Raw genomic sequence first — 17,370 nt, forward strand, 5'->3', positions numbered from 1 at the left:
TGGCAATGGAGCAGAGGAGTGACCCTCTTTCAAAGGGTCGGTGCAGAATTGTTGTGCCAAATTGAGCCCCACAGTGCAGGATGCTATGGATATAGGATTCTGAGGGACTTGACAGGTTTGATACTGGGAGGATGTTGCCTCTAGTAGGGGGAATTGTTAAAGATCTTCATAGAGGCTGATAACATGCTTACAAAGAAATTTGAATTTGCAGTTAATAACTGAGAATGTTATGTTTTGATTTCATTTTTAAAAATTTAACTGTAACATATGACTTAAAGCGCTATTATACTATTTTCTTTTTGTATGCAACTTCTCCTTTAAACGACTGGGAGAAACATTCCCCTTTTATACTTATCACCGCAGACTTATAGTCCTTTTAAAAAAAAGTTTCTCTTGCCCACAATGGATTCTAGTATCTTCATTTTGATGAGTAACAACTCAAATTACTGTTGTCAGGCAATTTCCTCAGTTTTTGGGGTGTTCCTTAAATCCAGCACTAACTGTTAAGCCTGTTCTGATGATTTTTCCCCTTGACTGTCAGGATAAATATCCTGGAATCCTATATGACTACTGGATGCATCTCTTTGAGCAGAGAGTGTCTTCCTTTCACATTTATTGTAGTAGCTCACAAAGCTATGTAACCTTTCCTCTTTTCTGACTACGCAGAACTTTGCTGTCTGTAGTATCTATTGAGAAGCCTGAAACCTGATCTCAAATGGATTCCCAAAATATGGAGACGCCGGCGTTGGACTGGGGTAGCCACAGTAGTAGTCTCACAACACCAGGTTAAAGTTCAACAGTTTTATTTGAAATCATGAGCTTTCAGAGCACTGCTCCTTCTTCATTAGATGAGAGGATGAAGGGGCAGCGCTCCAAAAGTTTATGATACCAAATAAATCTGTTGGACTTTAACCTGGTGTTGTGAGACTACTTACTGTGGATTCCCAAAGGCAACGTGCAACACAACCTTGCATCCAGGTAGAAATGTTAGTTAGCTATCCCTGATTTTTTCATCCTAGAGGCAAATGGACGATCTACAATGCCTTCCTAGGACTTTAGGACGCTTATTGTAAGGTCAGACTGCTACCTTTGTCTTCAAGTATAATTACCTTGTATGTTCTCAGTAAAGTAATCTAAGCTTTCCTTTGATTCCTGTCTCTCAAGCCAAGTGGCTTACTGTCAGGTGCACTTCAGAACAGGTCATAAAAACCCTGCTTTATTTACTTAGATTTAAAGATACACTCCCAAGCATGTGATAATCTTTTTAATCTCGTAATTTTAACAGAATCTAGAACTAAGGGGCAGTGTTTAAAAATATGGGGTCTCCAATTTAAGTTGGTGATGAGGAACTCAGTCAGAATTTTGATTGGAAAAGGTATTAGAGACTGTTGGGGTCAGGCAAGAAAATTGAGTAATGGCCACAATCAGATTACCATGATCTTATAAAATGGGCCAAATTTCCTACTCCAGTTTCTTATTTTATGATGAAATTATTCTGATTTCGCCCTCTGTTGATTTTTAAAAAATCGTCCTTTTCTGGTTTCTGAAATTTTCCCAACCTTCACGTTTACCATTAATCTTTGTAGCATTGTTCACAATTTAATACAAAGTTAGGTGAGATATTGAGCTGTGAGGAGGATGCAGAGATGCTTCAACACAATTTGGACAGACTGAGTGTATGGGCATATTCATGGCAGATGCAGTATAATGTGGATAAATGTTACGCTATCCACTTTGGTAGCAATAATAGGAAGACAACTTATTACTTGAATGGGTGTAAATTGATAAGTTGATCCTCAACGAGACCTTGGTGTCCTCGTGCAGTAGTTGATAAAAGTAAATGTGCAGGTGTAGCAGGCAGTAAAGAAGGTAAATAATATTTACTAATAGGTAATACTATTCATGTTGGCCTTTATATCAAGCGGATCTGTGTACAGAAGTAGAGACATTTTACTGCAATTGTATAGAAACTATTGAATTCAGTGGTGCCAAAGGAGGCCATTCGGCCCATCCAGTCTGCACCGACAAGAATTCCACCAAAGCCCTATCCCCGGTATCCCACATACTTACCCTACTCATCCCTCTAAATTATGCATCCCGGGACACCAAGGGACAATTTAGTATGGCCAATCAACCTAACCCACACGTCTTTGGATTGTTGGAGGAAACCGGAGCATCTGGAGGAAACCCATGCAAACGCGGAGAGAATGTCTGTGTGGAGTTTACACAATGACCCCAAGCCAGGAATTGAACCCAGGTTCCTGGAGCTGTGAGGCAACTGTGCTAACTACTGTGCCACAGTGCAGGTGTTGGTGAGGCCCCATCTGGAGCATTGTGTGCAGTTTTGGTGTCCTTATCTGAGGAAGGATGCCCTTGCTTTAGAGGGAGAGCAGCAAAGGTTATTCCTGGAACGGCAGGCCTGTCATATGAGGAGAGACTAAGTCTGTTAGGATTGTGTTAATTGAAGTTTAGAAGAGTGAGAGGAGATCTCGTAGAAATTTATAAAATTCTGACAGGAATAGACAGGATGCATTCAGAAAGAATGTTCCTAATGGTATGTGAGTCCAGAGCTAAGGACCATAGGTTGAGGATAAATAAACCTTTTAGAAGTGAGATGAGGAGAACTTTCTTCACCCAGAGAGTGATGAATGTGTGGAATTCACTATCACAGGACTTAATTGAGACCAAGAAGAAATTATATATAGCTCTTAGGGCTAAAGGGATGGGGGCGGATGTGGGGATCAGGATATTGAATTTGATGATCAGCCATGATAATTTTGAATAGTGTAGCAGGTTCAAAGGTCTGAATGGCCTACTCTTGTTTTTAGTTTCTATTTTTCTATGTTCTATATTTATTTCAATTCTCTGCCATCCTTAACTTTTTCAGTTAGCCATAGATTGTTCAAGCTTCTTGTAGAGTTGAAATCAGAATCAGGTCATCCATAATCCTCTAAATAGACCAGTAAGTTTCTATTTGTAGTATAGGAAAAAAGAACAAATTTACAGACCACCATGGTGAGATTTGAGCATGTGTTGTTCTCTAGTTTTAGTCCATGACTGTTTACCAGTGACATAATCACTACCATATCCTCGCTATGTTTCCATCTCAAGCTCAAAGTGAATGTAAAGTTTGTTTAGAATCAGTTCGGATCCCTTGCTCAATGTTATGCTGTTTCCGGTATTTCAAAAATGGCAGAATAAGTCCATCCTGCAGCAAGAGGCTTGGGACCAGTTGTAAGTGTAATGTTTCATCACTTGCTTTTCTTCTGGTACAGTATGACTCCAGTTGAATCGGCTGAATTGAAAAAATTACATTTTCAAATTCAAAAGCAGAATTTTAAAATTTGCAGGTGACAAAATTAGTAAGTTTTTTTTAACTGAGGAGAATAGTGATGAGCTTCAAGAAGACATAGGTTGGTGCAATGTGTGGACACGCATGTCAGATGTAAAATGTGGTGGGCTTGAGCCACTCCATTTCGTAGTTTCCTACCTCTAAATCAAGGTGCTTCATTTCCCACCCTTCTCACTAAGGCTGGGTGGAAACTCCTGTGGCCATCAGTCAAGATACGGTTGGAGGTAAGGAGGCAGAGAGCATGCCCACTTTGTTACGGCACTAGCTACTGTAAAGCAGATAGGTTTACACTTTCAAGCCAGAGTGAATGTTATTTTGTAAGGTAAGTGGCAGGCAAGATTGATAGCGGATTCGGGTATTTTGGGTGAAGGTGAAGGGTTCATTGGAAATGTAAAGATTGAGTGGTCAGTTGGGAGGGATTGATATTGTTGGCAGTGGGGCAGTTAGGTGGGAGAGTCGGGAGGTAGTCAGCTGACGAATCGTCGGTTGGATTTAAGTGGGGAGGAACTGGATTTTGAGCTGGCAGGGTGGTCAGTGACGTGTCAGATTGTCAATGGTGGAGAGTCATTTAGGGGTGGTGAAGATTGGGCTGGGGATTGTGTGTTTGGGTTGGTTGGGGTTAGGTGGTCAAGGGGGTTAGGTGATCAGTGATGGGGGGTCTGATGGTTGAAAGAGAGTCAGGTGGTTAGTAGGGTACGAAGATGTAGTCAGATTCGAGTGTTCCATGGTGTAATCAGATAGTTGGTGGAGGGGCAGTGGCGCGGCAGGGGGTTGCATTGTTATAGGGGGTAGTCAGTGGAGATGTCAGGTTTTCAAGAGGGGGGGGTTCCCATCAATTTTGGGGAATGGAGGGAGGTCAGTGCAATTGTTCCCAAGACTTAGAATTGTTCTCAAGAATTTTAATTCTTCTGACTTCTCTTGGATAACTATTCTAATATGAGAGTCGGAACTATCCACAGTTTATGTTTTATATTATATTTTCAGACGGTTCAGATTACAGATTGATTGCCTGGTGGATGTTTCAACCTCCCAAGCAATTGTTGGGCAGTTTTTACCCAGGAACATCCAGGATTTCCCCAGCGCATCTTTGGGATATCCCCCGATTAAAACTCTCAGAAGCTCTGTAGTGACAGGCCCATATTTTGGGAGCTCGAATGAGGCAAAGGAAAAGGGTACAATTCAAAAGAGTGTTGCAGGAACACAGACGTTGGGTGATATGTGTACGAATTGTTGAAGTTGAGGAAATGGTTAAAAAGGCATTCAGGATCCTGAGCTTTATAAATGCTTAGAATATAAAAGCAAGGAAGCTACGGTGAACTTTTACAAAGCAGTGATTTCACCTTATCTAGTGTATTGTGTCAGTTTTTTGTAGCACACTTTTAGGAAGGATTGATGTGAAGGCTTTAGAAAGTGTGCAGAAAAAAAAAACCAAAGATGAGGGACTTACATGAATTAATTGGAGAAGCTCGAGCTCTTGAAAAAGAGGAGTCTTGATAATGGCGTGTGAGGGATATAGACAAAGTGGATAGAACAGTCTCCCTCTGACAAAAGGGTTGAAAACCAAAGGACACCAATTTAATGCAATTGGCAAAAGAACATGAATAAAAATGCTTTTATGCCTTAAGTGATTATAATCTGAGAATGTGATTGGGGCAGATTCAATTGTGACTTTCAAAAGGGAATCGGATAAGTACCTTGCAAGAGTATTTTTCGGAAACTGAGTATTAAGCCGGTTTTCACTTGATCACGGCTCAGCTAACACACAGACTTGCAGTGACAGTACTTTGGTTAAAGATGTTTCTTTATTTTCCAAGCCTGGTTCAACGTACAAGGGAAAAAAATTTGGTGGCGTTCCCAGTCACTCTGAAATTACATCACTCTCGATACTACAATTATACAATTTTCAAAAAACCATTTGCTCATTCCAGCCAGGTCTAAGCCAACCATTTTTGGTATGGATTATTTAACTTGGCCAATAACATTTACTCCTGGACAGCATGGGACTGCGTGATCAGTGCGTGAACTTTAAGAGTTTCTCATAGTCCCCTAACACCTCCTTATCGGGTGTAATGTATGTCATATGCATTAATGTTGTCTGGGACCTCTGAGACCATCTGGAGTCCACACTGATAAGAGTTGCTTTTCCCGTTGCAGAAGGCTGCATTGTTGTTAGGAATGTGGTTCTTTTTACTTGACTACATACCATCATGCCTTAGAGCATGTGTCATTAGCCAAGGTGTATGCTTTTAATACAGAATATGTTTTCAAAAATACATGTCTAAATTATCTAAGTGATTATATGTGTCTCATGTAAACAGTGTATTCCAGGCATTTTGTGACTTTTTTTTAATACTCAATTCACTCTGAGCTGTTGGTCGTTCTGTCCCAAGGCACTTAAATACACATGAAGAAGGAAAATTTGTTGGGCTATAGGAAACAGATTGGGGAGTGGGGCTTCACTGAATAGAGGACACAACCTCCAGATTAGAAGTAGGTTGTTCATGTTGATGTCAGAAAGCATTTCTTCACACAGAGTTGTGGAAAAGTACTAAACTGCTTTTTCACATTTAAAGTTTAAAATTGTACTGTAGCTAGGTCAAAACTGGAAGATTATAAAATTGAAGTGATCTTCATTTATTGGAAAAATTGGTGAATCAATGAGATTAAAGCAAAGTTATTATTGGTCATCTTGAACATGAAAACCCAGCCACACTAGTAGTAGCTGGGTATGTAACTGCCTCCTTGAAAGCAAGAACGTAAATGCAGTTTTTAATTTTGTGTTAGGAATTCTGGTCCTAACTTCCAAATGACTGGCAGCTAACGTGAGAAATGGTGCTAGCTTTTCAGAAAATCTTTGACTCTCATTATACAGTTATAGAATGAACACATGTATAAGTTTAAAAAGTGCAGAATTTGTTGATCTGTCAGCCCCATGAGATTTTCTCACTGCCCAATTGAAGTACAGGGATCCAAGTTTGAAAAGATTCAGCACTATGTTTTTTAAACATTTATGAAAGGCATTATTGTATAATTACATAGTCTTGTTTTTTAAGAGCAGGTCACTGGCAAATACTATTTCCTCTAAATTTTCTAAAATAAGCGTTTTGTTCTAACCTGTAGTATATTCAGGACCACATTCAATTGAATTCGCCGTTTGAAAAATATTGTAAAACAAGTAAACAATTATTTTGAAGAAAAGCCATCCACTTTGTTATTTTCATGATTTTAGCTTTTGATTAACAATATCAAAACGTAAACTTCAGATGTAGAATTACTTAAATCTAAACACATGCTTTCAGAATTGCCCACAAGATGGCATTATTGGTTGAAATGGTGTTTTAAAAAAAATCCCGAGTGTTAACATTGATGCCTGAATTTTGTGTTGGAGTTCCACCAGTCTCCCACCATAATACCATCAGTGGAAACTCCAGAGAAATGTTGCTGAGGTTATGACAAGATTGGGAGAGCCTCCACAGAAATTCCACCCAGGGCTTCACTTTGATAACATTTTCGTTTTGCATGCTTTGAGACATTCTTCTATGGTAAAGGTGGCATGGAAGTCCGAGTTATAAAGGCTATGTTATTCTTTATGGTCTTTGGACTAGATCTTGCAGTCAGTGACAAAGCAATAGCACTTGCTGCAGACCTTAAACAAAACAGTCCAAAAGAATCTGGAGATCTCTGGTGTCCGTTTTCCCCTTTCCTAACGGCATTTTAAATCTGGCGGAAAGTCGAGCAGCAATGATTTTAGCAAATAGCCAGTCAGATTGAAGTATTCTCACAGACAAAAGTTTGGAAAGTCAAAAGCAATTATTATTATTGCTTTTGAAGTAAATTTTCAGATAGTAAAATACATTATATTATTAGATTATGAAGCAAACTAAAATATAATCTTAAATGCTTTGAAAATATTTGAATTTTTAAAAATTGTAATGGAGAAATTTAATGTCCCAAGAATACAAAATTAGCTTTCCAGTGAGTGTATGTAGCTATAATTCTAAACCTGATGTACTATTTAAAAAATCAATTGCACCTCATTCAACAAGGTGTAATGCTTTTCAATGGTTTTTATAGAGCATAAGAGTAGAACTATTTGTCAATTCACTGTTTAAGGATTGCACTCTGTGGGTGGGGGTATCTTCAACAGCAGACCCACTGGAGAAATTTCTTTGTAATTGTACATATGTGTGGACTCCCAAAGTTACTCCTTGTTTCAGTGAACTAATGATGGCTAATGCTGACAGTTATTTAAGTGGTAAAAATTGCAACATGCTGCTGTGCAGAGGGACCTGGGTGTCCTTGTGCAGGAATCTCAAGGAGTTGGTTTGCAGATGCAGCAAGTAATTAAGAAGAAAAATGGAATTTTGCTAGAGGGATGAAGTTTAAAAACAGCGAGGTTATATTGCAGCTGTATGAGGTGCTGGTGAGGCCACACCTGGAGTACTGTTACAGTTTTGGTCTCCTTACTTGTGAAAGGATACTGGCACTGGAGGGGGTGCAGAATAGATTCATTAGGTTGATTCTGGAGTTGTGAGGGTTGACTTATGAGGAGACATTGAGAAGACCGGGGCTATACTCATTGGAATTCAGAAGAATGAGGGGAGATCTTATAGAAACATATTAGATTATGAATGGAATAGATAAGATAGAAGCAGGGAAGTTGTTTCCACTGGCGCGCGAAACTAGAACTAGGGGGCATAGCCTCAAAATAAGGAGAAGCAGATTTAGGACTGAGGAGGAACTTCTTCACACAAAAGGTTGTGAATGTGGAATTCTCTGCCTAGTGAAGCAGTTGAGGCTACCTCATTGAATGTTTTTCAGGCAAGGATAGATACATTTTTGAACTGTAAAGGAATTGAGGATTATGGTAGGCAGACGAGTAAGTGGAGCTGAGTCCCCAAAAAGATCACCCATGACCTTATTGAATGGCGGAGCAGGCTTGAGGGGCCAGATAGCCTACTCCTGCTCATAGTTTTTATGTTCTTATGTTTGTCCATCATTACAAAAGCTGGGCCACTCTCTGTTTTATACCATCTCTAGAAAATATCTCATTGTCAGGATATCTTGCTGCTAGAAGTGCACGAGAATTATTTGGCTTTGGCATCTCATCACAATGGCTATGCTGATATTTAATTCCTTTATGGCATAAAGGTGTCTGGTTTATTCTAAAACATATCTGATTCTATCACACCTTTGTGATGATTAGACTATTGAGTACTCACGCTATTTAGTTTTCCATCAGCATAATGCTTACATAATTATATGTACACTTTTTTTTACAATGTTTAGTGCCAAGCAGTTGAATTATCCTGGGGTATTCAGCAGTCAGCATTTCTAAGTTGGGTAGGACGAAGGTGTACTGGATTTGAAGAAGAAAACGTTGCAGAGATCAATAGACAACTGGGAGAAAAACTTGGGCTTAAAGATGGAGAGCAGGTTTGTAAGATAGTGATTTAAGAACTTAAATTTCTCAATTGTTTAGTAGTCATTAGCTTAAAGATGGGTATGGTATTTTCTGGGTTATCTATCGCTTCCATTTTACTTGTAATAGTTGCCTTTTTATTCTAATTATCTCTTTGATTCAATTATTGTTGTTAAAAAGATGTCATTCCTTGCTTTTTAAGATCTCCTCGTGAATATCCCAGTGGTTTTCAACTTTTATGAAAGTGAAATGCTGAATTTGTAGAAGATTACAAATTAAAACAAAGTGCTGGTAAACCACAGCAGGTCTGGCAGCACTTCTGAAGAGAGAAACAGAACTAACACTTTGAGTTCAAGATGACTCTTCAGCACTCAACATCTTTTGGTTAAATTCTGTTGATCTATTATGAAATTCTGTACAACCCTAACACTCCCTCCTACCTTCTCAGCATATATAAGTGAATATCTGTCACTATGTCTACTTTCTTACAAATTCTCAATATTTCCTGCTTTTATCCCCAGCTCTCCCTATGGCTGCATTCATCTCAAAATTTGCGTTTTCAAATATTCTAAGTCTCCATCCACAAATTCACATCTATCTGGGATTTTGAAGCCCATGCCTACTTTTTGTTTTTTCCATCTATGTTGACTTCTTCATTGAAATGCTCAAATCTTTCCATTGCCTTGAGTCTTCACCACATCTCTTCCCAATTTTGGCATCTCCACTAACGACTAAATGCCTACACTCACTCGCTGTTTCATAGGACATAGAACATTACAGTGCAGTACAGGCCCTTCGGCCCTCAATGTTGCATTGACCTGTGAAACCAATCTAAAGCCCATCTAACCTACACTGTTCCAATATCATCCATATGTTTATCCAATAACCATTTAAATGCCCTTAATGTTGGCGAGTCCACTACTGTTGCAGGCAGGGCATTCCATGCCCTTACTACTCTCTGAATAAAGAACCTACCTCTGACATCTGTCCTATATCTATTACCCCTTAATTAATAGCTATGTCCCCTCATGCTAGCCATCTCCATCTGAGGAAAAACACTCTCGCTGTCCACTCTGTCTAATCCTCTGATCATCTTATATGCCTCTATTAAGTCACTTCTTAACCTTCTCTCTAACGAAAACAGCCTCAAGTCCCTCAGCCTTTCCTCGTAAGACCTTCCCACCTTACCAGGCAACATCCTGGTAAATCTCCTCTGCACCCTTTCCAGTGCTTCCACATCCTTTCTATAATGTGGCAACCAGAACTGTACGCAGTACTCCAAGTGCGGCTGCACCAGAGTTTTGTACAGCTGTAACATGATCTCATGGCTCCGAAACTCAATCCCTCTACTAATAAAAGCTAACACACTGTACGCCTTCTTAACAACCCTATCAACCTGGGTGTCAACTTTCAGGAACCTATGCATGTGGACACCTAGATCTCTCTGCTCATCCACACTAGCAAGTAACTTGCCATTAGCCCAGTACACTGTATTCCTGTTACTCCTTCCAAAATGAATCACTTCACACTTTTCCACATTAAACTTCATTTGCCACCTCTGAGCCCAGCTCTGCAGCTTATCTATGTCCCTCTGTAACCTGCAACATCCTTCTGCACTGTCCACAACTCCACCAACTTTAGTGTCATCCACAAATTTACTAACCCATCTTTCTACGCCCTCATCCAGGTCATTTAAAATAATGACAAACAGCAGTGGCTCCAAAACAGATCCTTGCGGTACACCACTAGTAACTGAACTCCAGGATGAATATTTCCCATCAGCCACCACCCTCTGTCTTCTTACAGCGAGCCATTTCCTGATCCACACTGCTAAATCACCCCCAATCCCATGCCTCCATATCTGCTGCAGTAGCTTACTGTGGGGAACCTTATCAAACGCTTTACTGAAATCCATATACACCACATCAACTGTTTTACCCTCATCCATCTCTTTGGTCACCTCCTCAACTCAATAAGGTTTGTGAGGCACGACCTGCACTTCACAAAACCATGTTGACTATCCCTATTCAAATTATTCCTTTCTAGATGATTATAAATCCTATCTCTTATAATCCTTTCCAAAACTTTGCCCACGACAGAAGTAAGGCTCACTGGTCTATAATTACCAGGGTTGTCTCTACTGCTCTTCTTGAACAAGGGGACAACATTTGCTATCCTCCAGTCTTCTGGCACTATTCCTATAAACAATGATGACCTAAGGATCAAAGCCAAAGGCTCTGCAATTTCCTCCCTAGCTTCCCAGAGAATCCTAGGGTAAATCCCATCCGGCCCAGGGGACATCTATTTTCATACTTTCCAGAATTGCTAATACCACCTCCTTATGAACCTCAATCCCGTCTAGTCTAATAGCCTATATCTCAATAGTCTCCTCGACGACATTGTCTTTTTCCTGTGTGAATACTGACGAAAGATATTCATTTAGCGCCTCTCCTATCTCTTCAGACTCCAAGCACAACTTCCCACTACTGTCCTTGGCTGGCCCTAATCTTACCCTAATCATTCTTTTATTCCTGACAGACGCATAGAAAGCTTTAGGGTTTTCCTTGATCCTACCTGCCAAAGATTTCTCAAGTTCCCTCCTGGCCCTTCTTAGCTCTCTAGGTCCTTCCTGGCTAACTTGTAACTCTCAAGCACCCTAACTGAGCCTTCACATCTCATCTTGACATAAGTCTCCTTCTTCCTCTTCACAAGGATTCAACTTTAGTAAACCACGGTTCCCTCGCTCGACCACTTCCTCCCTGCCTGACAGATGCATATTTATCAAGGTCAAGCAGTAGCTGTTCCTTGAACAAGCTCCCCATTTTAATTGTGCCCATCCCCTGCAGTTTCCTTCCACATCCCATGTGTCCTAAATCTCACTTAATTACATCATAATTTCCTTTCCCCCAGCTATAACTCTTGCCCTGCGGTATATACCTATCCCTTTCCATCGCTAATGTAAATGTAACCAAATTGTGGTCACTATCACCAAAGTGTTCACCTACCTCTAAATCTAACACCTGGCCTGGTTCATTATCCAGTACCAAATCCAATGTAGCCTAGCCTCTTGTTGGCCTTTCTACATATTCTGTCAGGAAACCCTCCTGCACACCTTGGACAAAAACTGACCCATCTACAGTACTTGAACTATAGCTTTTCCTGTCAATATTTGTAAAGTTAAAGCCCCACATAACAACTACCCTGTTACTTTCTAACCTCAGCCCATACTACCTCAGTAGATGAGTCCTCATTAAATGTCCTTTCTGCCACCATAATACTGTCCCTGACTAACAATGCCACACCTCCCTCTCTTTTACCACCTTCCCTGATTTTACTGAAACATCTAAACCCCGGAATCTGCGACAACCGTTACTGTCCCTGTTCTATTCATGTCTCCAAAATGTTTCTGTAATATCCAGATAATTATTGTTCGATACCACCACTCCACAATCCAGGCTTTAACATTAACCATTGACTCATACCATTGGCAGTATATGTCAACTACTATGCTCCTAGTTTCTGCAATTCTCATACTTTTAACTTTGCTGTTTTTTTTTCTGCTATCAAAAATTGTCTGTAAACTTCTAACTCTATTTCCTCTGTTTTGTTTGCTGATCAACATTCTATTAAGTTTTCCCTGGTTGTTACACAAAACTTATACTTTTACCTTTGTGACAGAATAATTAATTTACATTTATGTTCTGTGATTCAGGTGTTTCTTAGATCCTGTGCACAAGTGTCATCCTGTCAACAAGCTGTCGTGGAACCTCTTTCACCTAGTGACTGGGAAATATTGGTACCAAATTATTTTCTTAACTGTTATTTATAAAAGATAATTCAATAATGTACAGTTTTTAAAGATACGTGTATATAATACTTTTTAGATTAATTGAGGAAGGTAATGGCCCAGTGGTATTATCACTAGACAATTAATCCAGAAACTCTGCTAATGTATTGGGGTCCTGTGTTTGAATCTGCTGTGGCAGATAGTGGAATTTGAATTCAATAAAAAAAAATCTGGAATCAAGAATCCACCGATGACATGAAATCATTGTCGGAAAAGCCATCTGGTTCAGTAATATCCTTTAGGAAAGGAAATTTGCTGTCCTTATCTGGTTTGGCCAACGTGACTGTGGAGCAACAGCAATGTGGTTGACTCTCAACTATCCTTCAAGGGCAACTAGGGGTGGACAATACATGCTGACCAGCCAGTGATGCCCATGCCCCACGAATGAATTTAAAAAAATTCCTCAAATTCTAATTAGGAGCTACACAATGGATTTCTTCAGTGTGTGATTATTAAAATTGCTGATATTTGGCCTTCGTTGGAAGGGTCAGTTGTTTAGTTGCAATACTTATATGTTTCTCATATATATATATATGCAGTATTACATTTCACAAGCTCAGCATTATTCTGTACTGAACTTGTAATGAAAACACCAGCTTTTTAACATTTTATTTCAGTCCACTGATCTTCACTTAAACATACTCACATTGATAATTTTTGCTACAAAATAGAATATTTGTTTTTTTTTATTTTGATGATGACTGTTTACAAAGGAGTACCTTGCAGATAATAATCCCGACTAATATTATGTGATTCCTGTAGGAGCTCCATAGTACGTCTCTTGAAAGACATATAATGGACCAGATCAGAATAGTCTTTCCTGGAGGAATATTTCCAATATGGGTAGGGAAGCACACTGTGATATATGTTGAAGTTGGTAAGTAAATTAGATGTGAATCAGTGAAAACTGGTGTTGCTTCATTTGTTTACATTTATACACATTATTAGACTAGGATATTGACAGTAGTCCCAACTCCCCTGTCTCAAAAGTTAAAACCCGAACTTTGACAATCAAGAGATTTGACTGTTGACATGAATCTAAGATAGTATGTTCCCTGGTGCCAAGGTCAAGGATATCATTGAGTAGCTGCAGAGCATTCTGAGAGATTAAGGCAATGATATATAGTGGTGTTCCCCAGGAATATGTATTTGGACAGCTGTTTTCCATGATCTCTACTGCACATTCTTCCCATGTCTGCATAGGTTTTCTGCAGATGCTCCGGTTTCCCCTCTCAGTCCAAAGATGTGCGGGTTACATGGATTGCCCATGCTGAATTGACCCTAGTGTCACAGGAATTAGCCGGGTGAATGCATGGTCCCATGGGGATGGGGCCTGGGTAGGATTGTGGTTGATCCAGACTCAATGGGCCGAATGGCCTCCTTCTGCACTGTAGGGATTCTATGCGGTTGCTCCGGTAATATGTTAAAAGGATATTTTCAATACTGTGGAAGCTAAGATAACCCTACTCTTGCTGAATCAAGAGATTATGGACGAGATCTTGAGTTAGCACTGTCCATCTACAAGATTGTCGGCAGGGACTCACGCACCAGTGAAACCTGGTATTTGTGAAGCTCGCCGGGCCTGGCAGTGCCAAGCTGTGCCGAGGCAGACTCTGGGGGGAGCCTCGTGGTGTTGATGCTTGGGAGCAGCAGACAGTGTGACGGGATATCAACGACGATCAGGGAAAGGTGCGACGTGGCGATGATGGGGACAGCGTGAGTGCTGGATTGGGAGAGGGGAGATGGGGAAGGGTAATATTTATTTCAGTGATCAGGACACTCTAAAAAGGGTGGCCCAATCTCAGTGATGCTGGTTCCCAGCTCTAAAAGTTCCTGCCCTACCAGAGTGACAGTGCATACCATGCCCACTTTTTTTTTTAGATGGTAAAGTGACAAGATCAGGAGAGAAAACTAGCCAGTGGAGCTGGAGGATTTCGCGCTAGTTTTCTCACCAGAACTGACACTACCAAGTTCTCATAAGATTCCACCCTATAGTTTCAAGTCCCACTGTAGAAATTTGAATACAAAATCTAGGTTAACACTTCAGTTCATTACAGAGGAAATGCTGCACTGTCAGAAGTTGCGTCTTTTAGATGCAATATTAGCCGAGACGTGGTTGTTCCTCCAGGTGGATTTAAAAGGTCCCATGGCACTATTTTGATGAAGAGCAGGAGCATTCTCCTTGGCATGGTTGCTCTTTATTCCTTAACCAAGACCGCTAATAACTGATTATTTTGTCGTTATTACATTTGTTTATAGGACTATGCTGTGCACAAATTGGCTGTTTTTTTTAACATTACAGCAGTGACTACACTTCAAAAGTACTTAATTGACTGTGAAGTGCTTTTGGGTGTCCTTGTGTCATAACAGTTGGAGTATAAGTGCATTTATTTTTTACTTATGGATTATATACCTGTCTTTTCCTGTTCTAGGTTCTCTAATTCCTACTGCTGCATATGGAAGATTAGAGCCCTTTACTGAGCTCATTGTGTCACCTAAACTGAGGCAAACTGAAGGGAATTCTTTTGTTGGAAACAGTATTTTAAATAAAGAGCTTAACTTGGGCAAAATGCATAATGAAAATTTAGAGAAACCTAGAACTGAACATTCTTCCAAGGGCCCATATAATCAACATGGAATGAATGAAAAACATGCAAGGCAAAGTCAAGATTTTTTAAACAGAAGCATTGTGTCAAATATATGGGATTTGATAAAAAATCTGTTTTCTGTAAATTCAGATGTTCCAGAACAACTTCCTTCCAAAGTTGTTTGCAAAGACACTTTTTTAAACACTATTTCCATGTCCTTCGAAATAGACTCAATATTCAGAGTGTGTAAGAGATTCCCATATGATTTGGAAATATACAACTCAGTATCATGGAAACAAAGGCAGCCTGATGCAGTGCATATCTTTTCTTGGCATCAAGATGTATTTGCTTTGGATAATGGTGATATGCAGATTTTTTATGGGAAACTGACAAAACTTTTGTCACATGCACAACAAAAAGAAATGTCCAAGCAAATTCTACAATCAGAGAAGAAAAGTACTGTTGGCTATGGAAGTGCTGCAAAAACAAGAGTTGGTAAAGCAGAAGATGAATCCTGCATCGTTAAAATAATCTGTCATGGATGTGAACATTTAAAGTATACTAAGTCCGGAGGTTTTCACAGTGGAAAAGTTTGGGTTAGTATTATATGTTGAGGATTTTGTTACAATGTTTGCATCAATTTGTGTCTGGATTTAACATTAACGATCAAACAGGCTTTTCACAAGGTGCTTTATCCTAATAAAGCAGCTCTGGAATAATTGAATGCTTTATTTCATGTATTATGGCTATAAAATGTTAAAGGTTTGATGTAATTACATTGATTGGTATTTCAGTTTCTCAGTTGCTCGGCTTTGGCTAGTGAATTTTCTTTGTTTGTTCACTTGTAGTCTTCTATAAAGCACGTGGCAGAACAGCCTTGTCCATAAACCTCATGAATATCCTAAGTGCAGCATTCTATAACAATGTTCAATTTTGGACCAAAGGTTGTAGGTTTGAATCCATCCCAGCATTTGAATCATAAAACTCCAAGTAATCAGAGCTGGATTTTTAAACATCCAGTCCTTTGTAGTCAGTTGACAAAAAGGCTGCCTTATGACACTTTCTGCAGGACTGCAGAACTTTGATGGCCTGGTCATTCAGAACCATCAATAAAACCATTCAACTACTTACTTGTTTCACTGTTGGTGCTAAATTAAACTGCATTTGGCAACATAATTATTTGTTATGTGAAACATTTGAGATGCTTTGACATAATGTTGTACAGGAACGCAAATAATTTCCCCACTCTCATTCTAAGATCAGATTTTTTAGATGTGGCCCTGAGTTCAAATATCATTCAGAGCTGGCACTTCAATCATCTTTAGAGTCAGTGTTGAACTGCCAAATTTACAGTTTAAAATTATATAGATATACTTAGAAAATGCATTATCATTTCATTCTCAAATATGCTATGTTCTTTTTCCATAATAGTATTCTAAATGTACTGTTGGATAATATTTGTTTTTCAATACTTATTCCTTAAATTTTCCCCTTCTGAAAGCCCCTGAGGACATTTGGAATTTGGAACTTTGAACCTACATAATATATATAAAATATATATATATTATATATCAATGCCATTAAAAATGGAAAAATTAGGAAACAGACATCTAATCAATTAAATGAAAACCATCACTTGTAAAAGGAGCATTTTGCAAATTATGTGGAGGAAATAATTGCTAACCATAAATATCTCCTGCAAAATGTTGCTGTTTATTTCACTGTCAGTTTCTTGTCAGATTCCAGATAGATTAAGGAAGAAGTTGAATGTGGAAGCATCTGCTGCAGTCAGGATAAATTCATTAAAATTAGATCCTTCCCTTCCAGGCAGAATTCAGTTGCAAACCTTACAAAGACTGGTGAGTTTATTTTTAATTTATTCTTTCACAGAATGTTGGTGTCTCTGGGAAGTCTAGCATTTATTAGCCATTCAAAATTGCTCTTGAGAAGGCGATGGTTGGCCACCTGCTTGAACCACTACAGTCCATCTGTTACACCCACAGTGCAGTAATGAAGGCTAGCTTCCAGGTTTTCGACCCAGTGACAATAAAAGGAACACCGATATAATTCCAAGTCAGGATAGTATTTGACTTGAAGGTGATCCCATGCACTACTGCCCTTGTGTTTTTAGGTAATAGAGACTATGGGTTTGGAAGGTGCT

At 39.4% G+C, this 17,370-nt stretch overlaps 1 protein-coding gene across 3 annotated transcripts in view; it reads left to right on the forward strand.

Moving 5' to 3' along the window:
• Window positions 1–17,370, forward strand: part of pex1 (peroxisomal biogenesis factor 1) — a 79,631-nt gene that overhangs the window by 2,611 nt on the left and 59,650 nt on the right. For all 3 annotated transcript variants that reach the window (XR_013888920.1, XM_080206713.1, XM_080206722.1), the window contains exons 2-6: window positions 8,642–8,788; window positions 12,487–12,570; window positions 13,384–13,498; window positions 15,054–15,805; window positions 16,949–17,068. Coding sequence is in view for 2 of the 3 variants with exons in the window: in XM_080206713.1 (XP_080062839.1) it covers window positions 8,642–8,788; window positions 12,487–12,570; window positions 13,384–13,498; window positions 15,054–15,805; window positions 16,949–17,068 (1,218 nt within the window). In the remaining variant the exon portion in view is untranslated. The remainder of the gene's footprint in view (window positions 1–8,641; window positions 8,789–12,486; window positions 12,571–13,383; window positions 13,499–15,053; window positions 15,806–16,948; window positions 17,069–17,370) is intronic.

This window comes from Carcharhinus amblyrhynchos, chromosome 2 (assembly GCF_965287045.1).
Source record: "Carcharhinus amblyrhynchos chromosome 2, sCarAmb.v2.hapA, whole genome shotgun sequence".
NCBI classification, from domain to species: Eukaryota; Metazoa; Chordata; class Chondrichthyes; order Carcharhiniformes; family Carcharhinidae; genus Carcharhinus; species Carcharhinus amblyrhynchos.